General features: G+C 51.5%; 1 protein-coding gene across 1 annotated transcript in view; it reads left to right on the forward strand.

Annotated features, from left to right (window-relative positions):
• Asl (argininosuccinate lyase) overlaps nt 1-5,339 on the forward strand; it is a 14,757-nt gene extending 9,418 nt beyond the window's left edge. The window contains exons 9-17 of the mRNA XM_005344555.1: nt 300-352; nt 1,189-1,251; nt 1,673-1,787; nt 1,912-1,996; nt 2,092-2,151; nt 2,411-2,494; nt 4,755-4,835; nt 4,946-5,052; nt 5,140-5,339. Of these exons, the coding sequence (XP_005344612.1) occupies nt 300-352; nt 1,189-1,251; nt 1,673-1,787; nt 1,912-1,996; nt 2,092-2,151; nt 2,411-2,494; nt 4,755-4,835; nt 4,946-5,052; nt 5,140-5,284 (793 nt within the window). The 3' untranslated portion in view covers nt 5,285-5,339. The remainder of the gene's footprint in view (nt 1-299; nt 353-1,188; nt 1,252-1,672; nt 1,788-1,911; nt 1,997-2,091; nt 2,152-2,410; nt 2,495-4,754; nt 4,836-4,945; nt 5,053-5,139) is intronic.
• The last annotated feature ends 250 nt before the right edge of the window (nt 5,340-5,589 follow it).

The raw sequence follows: 5,589 nt of genomic DNA on the forward strand, positions 1-5,589 counted from the left end.
ACACACACACACACACACACACACACACACACACACACACACACAATGTTTTTATCACCACCAACAAAAAGCTGCCCCTACTTGGCCTTCCAGATCTCTAACATGGGGATAGCCAAACTTGAGAATTTGCTGAAACTCTAGCCGATTTCCCATGGGCACCGTTTCCCCTGCATGATGGCAAATGTTTGGGTCCTTAAGGTGTCCAGGCCAGCAGAGGGGCTGAGTTACTAAGATTTAGCCCGGCATGTTGTGTGGGTGGTATCCAGAATTTTAATCTCTATGAACCCTTGTCTCTACAGCGGGGCCATTGCGGGCAACCCTCTGGGTGTGGACCGGGAGCTACTCCGAGCAGGTGAGATATACCCTGCTCATCCTTCTCTGGAGACTGTCACTCTTAGCCCCTGCTGGGTCCCAAAGACACGAGGGGTGACATGTGGAAGACATGAAGGTCCTCATGCTCACAGCTAAGCACCAGGGGAGCCAGGAATGTTAAACACATGGGGTCGCAGGTTCAACAGTGTTGGTTCAAACTTTGGGAGTCTTATCCCACGTATTTTATTTTAGGCATATTGAAGCATGCCACAATTTGATGAAATCTTTCCTGGTGATGATTAACTCAATCCCATGTCACAATAAAATTTATGGCATGACTACCCTGAAACCCTTTGATTAGTACATGTGGCACCTTCCATAAAGATAGGTTCTGTAGATTGACAAGTTCACGATATGGGTTCAGGGGAGGATCTGATGTGTCTCAGCTACACAGATAGTGCAAAGGTCACCAGGCTATTAACCTCTTTTGCTCCCAGCCTTCTGGGTGGAAAACAGGTTATATCTCCCCATGTGAAGTGACAACCCTGTGTATTTAACATTCCTGGTTCCCTTGGTCCATCTGTGAGCCCAAAGACTTCTGTGCCTCCCACAATGAGAGGGCAGAGGGTCTCATATCTTGCCTTTGGGTATTGAGATTATTGAGGTTACCTATGTCAGGGGTACCTATTGCTGGGAATACTTTGACCTCCATCCACCCTCCTGAGATCGGTACAGAGACCCCCTTCCCCACCTCAGACTCCTCCTCGATTCTCATTTCCAAGAAGGGGTCAAGGATGAGGCTGGACATCCTGGTTCTGGGTAGAGAAGAGCACTTCTCAGCTCCCAGTCCGACTGTTTTTCCTCCCTCTCATCCAGAACTGAACTTTGGAGCCATCACGCTCAACAGCATGGATGCCACCAGCGAGAGAGACTTTGTGGGTAAGATACAGGGCTGGGGATGCAGAATGCTTTCTTAGGGGGCATGAAGCTCCGGGTGTGATCCCCACAACGGCACGCACTGGCCATGTTGACACACACCCACAGTCGCGGCACTTAGGAAGTGGAGGCAGGAACACCAGTAACTGAAGGACTTCCTCTGCTAGTTAGCTTGAGACAGCCTGAGCTATCTAAGATCCTGTCTCAAACAAACAAAACCAAAAAATTTCACCACCAACAATAACGACCAGCAAAGATTATTCAGTGGGTAAAGCGTACACTACCAAACCCGATGGCCCCAGTGTGATGCCCTGAACCCACGTGGTGGGAGGAGAGATCTAACCTCTGCAAGCTGTCCTCTGACTTCTGTGAATGAACACGCACAGAAGGTAAATTAAAAGAGAACGCCTGCTGTCCCTTCTAGCGGAGTTCCTGTTTTGGGCTTCTCTGTGTATGACCCACCTCAGCAGGATGGCAGAGGACCTTATCCTCTATGGCACCAAGGAATTCAACTTTGTGCAGCTCTCAGATGCTTACAGGTAAGGCCCGTATCTCAGGATGCTCGAATGACTTCCTCCTACCCCAGTCCGCCCTGCCCAGTGCCTCTGCCAGCGGGCCAGCCAGGCATCAGCAGAACCTCAGTCCTCACACCTCTGTCCCCAGCACTGGAAGCAGCTTGATGCCCCAGAAGAAAAACCCAGACAGCCTGGAGCTGATCCGGAGCAAGGCGGGCCGAGTGTTTGGGCGGGTGAGCTGGGAAGAGAGGACGGACCCGGTGGGTCCTCGGGGGGGCTTCATGACTGGCTCTGGTGTCGCAGTTCCTCAGCTTCGTTCTTCCTACAGTGTGCTGGGCTCCTGATGACGCTCAAGGGACTTCCCAGCACGTACAACAAGGATTTACAGGTAGGAGGCTGGGGATGTGATGAGGACCCTCTCTGGCTGTACCACGTACTACTTCTCAGAGCCGCGACACCCAGAGAGGAAGGAGCCTCTAGAATGTCTCCTTCCCTTCCTGGTCACACAGTCTGTGACTACCCTCAGACGTCCCCTATTGCTCCTTAGGGTAGCAGGGAGAGGTGCTAAGTGTCTCCAGTAGAACAAGGGAAGAGGTCTGGGTGAAGGGCAGGGCTGCAGGGCCCCTCACCTGCTACTCGCCTTCCAGGAAGACAAGGAAGCTGTGTTTGAAGTATCGGATACCATGACTGCCGTCCTCCAAGTGGCCACCGGAGTCATCTCTACGCTGCAGGCAAGACTAACGCCCCCCACATCTCCTACCTCTCCTCCCCAGGCCCTTGATCCTTGGAAATTCCAGACAGTGGTTTGCGAGGGAACGGGGATGAGGCCAGAAGACCTTGGATGGGGAGGGCAAGGCACCAAAACCTGGCACAGAAGAATAGGGATTGGTTAGACACCAAAATCCCAGGATTTTTTCTTTTTTTGAGGTAAGATCTTACTGTGAAGCACAGGCTGGTCTCCAACTTGAGACCTCAGCTTCCCAAGTGCTGGCATTATAGGTCTGCCCCACTGTCTTCTCTCCTCCACCTCCTCCTCCTCCTCCTCCTCTCCTTCTTCTTTTTTTCTTCTTCTTCCTCTTCTTCTTTTGGTTTTTCAAGACAGGATTTCTCTGTAGCTTTGGAACCTGTCCTGGAACTAGCTCTTGTAGACCAGGCTGGCCTCAAATTCACAGAGATCCGTCTGCCTCTGCCTCCTGAGTGCTGGGATTAAAGGCGTGCGCCACCACCGCCCGGCCTCCCCCTCTCCGTCTGAGACGGTCTTGCATATAGCCAAGGTTGGTATTAATCTCACCATCCTGCTCTCTTAATCTCCTAAACACTGGGATTGCAGGCATGCACCTCACTGCTAGCCGCATTTCCGCTGTAGCCTTTTATCACAGAGATGCATAGAGAAGAACCCCCATGTGCCAAGACCCAGCTTTAAAAACAAGTGGCCGTTCTCTGTGTGGTTCAGACAGAGCCTCACTGTGGGGCCACATGTTGTTTCTGCTGTCTTTATTCATCTCTTTGCCTCTCCTAGAGTTATTCGGAAGTCAACTTGCAACTTCACATCATTTCACCCCTGGATAGTTCCACTGTTTCTAAAGCACTGGTTCTCAAAATGTGCCTCTGCTTACCTGATAGGAACTGGGGGAGATGGCCCAGTGGTTAGAGCACTTGCTTCCCAAATGTGAAGTTCCCAAGTTCCCATCCCTACAAACACATGCAGATACCAGCCGGGCAGGGAGGCACATCTTTAATTCCAGTCCCCCCCCCCACCAAAAAAAGGCAGGGTTAAGATTTCTATTGCTGTGAAGAGACACCATGACCATTTCATGTCTTAAAAAGGAAAACAGAAAAAACAGTTGAGGGTTAGTCCATTATCACCATGGCAGGGATGGAGGAGTGTAGGCAGGTATCATGCTGGAGAAGGAGCTGCTCAAAGTGGTCTGAGACACTGGGCATGGTTTGAGCACATATGAGACCTCAAAGCCCACCTCCACGGTGACACACTTCCTCCAATGAGACCACACCTACTCTAAGAAGGCCACACCTCCTAATAGTGTCACTCCCTTTGGGGACCATTTTCTTTTAAACTGCCACACAGGGGAGCTGGCTAGTGAAACTAGTCATGTCTGTGAGCTCTGGGTTTGATTGAGGGACTCGTCCCCAGCGAATAAGGTGGAAGAGCTAACAAAGATGATCCCTGCACCTCAGGTCTTCACATGTATGAACGTCCACATGTGCCCAAGTGCCCACACATATTTAAAATAAAAAAAACAGTGGGGGGGAGGAATGCTGCAGAGATGGCTCAGAGGTTAAGAGCACTGACTGCTCTTCCAAAGGTCCTGAGTTCAATTCCCAGCAACCACAAGGTGGCTCACAACCATCTGTAAGGAGATCTGATGCCCTCTTCTGGCCTGCAGACATACATGCAGGCAGAACACTATACAGAATAAATAAATTTTAGCCGGGCAGAGGTGGCCGACACCTTTAATCCCAACACTCTGGAAGCAGAGACAGGCAGATCTCTGTGAGTTCAAGACCAGCCTGATCTACAAGAGCTAGTTCCAGGCCAGGCTCCAAAGCTACTGAGAAACCCTTTCTTGAACAACCAAAAAGTAAAAATAAATAAATAAATAAACCTTAAGCAAACAAAAATAAACCCTGAATTAAAAAAAAAATCATGCACAGACACGTAAGCGCAGCACACATACATAACAAAAAAATGCAATCCTATACTGAGAGCATGGATGCACCCCTGTAATCCCAACACTAAGGACACCAAGACAGGATTGTAAATTTGAGGCTCGTCTGGGCTACAAAGTCTCAAAAGATAAAAACAAACTAATATTGATGAAAATGTTCAAGCAGTGAGTGGATTGCTCGTGGGGTGGGGAGGGGCTGAATGGGGTGGGGCAGGGGCGAAAGAGACTCGTCAGTTGCTTAGAACACGGTAGGGCAGGCTCCACGCCATCCCCCAGCTTACATTTGCTGGACCGGTGCCCCCAGATTCACCGTGAGAACATGACACAGGCGCTCAGTCCTGACATGCTGGCCACCGACCTCGCCTATTACCTGGTCCGCAAAGGGGTGAGTGTGAAATACCTGGGTCTGGGGATGAGGGTGTCCCCAAAGCCGGGCACTCAGGTCGCAGCGGGAAAACAACTCCCGATGGCACCACCTTCTGCCTTTGTATCTAGATGCCGTTCCGCCAGGCCCATGAGGCCTCAGGAAAAGCTGTGTTCATGGCAGAGACTAAAGGAGTCCCCCTCAACCAGCTGTCCCTGCAGGAACTGCAGACCATCAGGTGTGCCACCCCCACCATCCCCACCCCATCCTGAATCTGACCCTGGGCAGCTCCCTGGAGTGCGCTATCCTGACTCTTTCTCCCCAGTCCCCTGTTCTCAGGTGACGTGAATCACGTGTGGGACTACGGTCACAGCGTGGAACAGTATAGTGCCTTGGGTGGTACGGCACGATCCAGCGTGGAGTGGCAGATCAGCCAGGTGAGGGCCCTGCTGCGGGCCCAGCAGGCCTAGATTCCACCCACTGAAAGCTGCTCCCCAATAATAAAGTGGGGGCTCTGAAGAGACACCACGTGTTTCCTGCCTCAGACTGTCTTCCTCGTGGGTGGAATGGGGATTTGTTGAACTGGCCCATGGGGGCAAGAAGGAAGTTGTTATCGTAAAAATAAAACGGTGCCGTTCCCCGAGTGGCAGCAGCTGGCAGTGGGCCACGAGGAGCAGCAAGTCCCAGGCAGGGAGCCACGTGGTGGGTGAGAGGCCTCGGTTGGGCAGCCAGTCCCACAAGGAGCCACAGCCTTGGTGTGTAAGAGACAGAAAAG

The sequence above is a fragment of the Microtus ochrogaster genome, chromosome 2, assembly GCF_000317375.1.
Source record: "Microtus ochrogaster isolate Prairie Vole_2 chromosome 2, MicOch1.0, whole genome shotgun sequence".
Classification (NCBI taxonomy): domain Eukaryota; kingdom Metazoa; phylum Chordata; class Mammalia; order Rodentia; family Cricetidae; genus Microtus; species Microtus ochrogaster.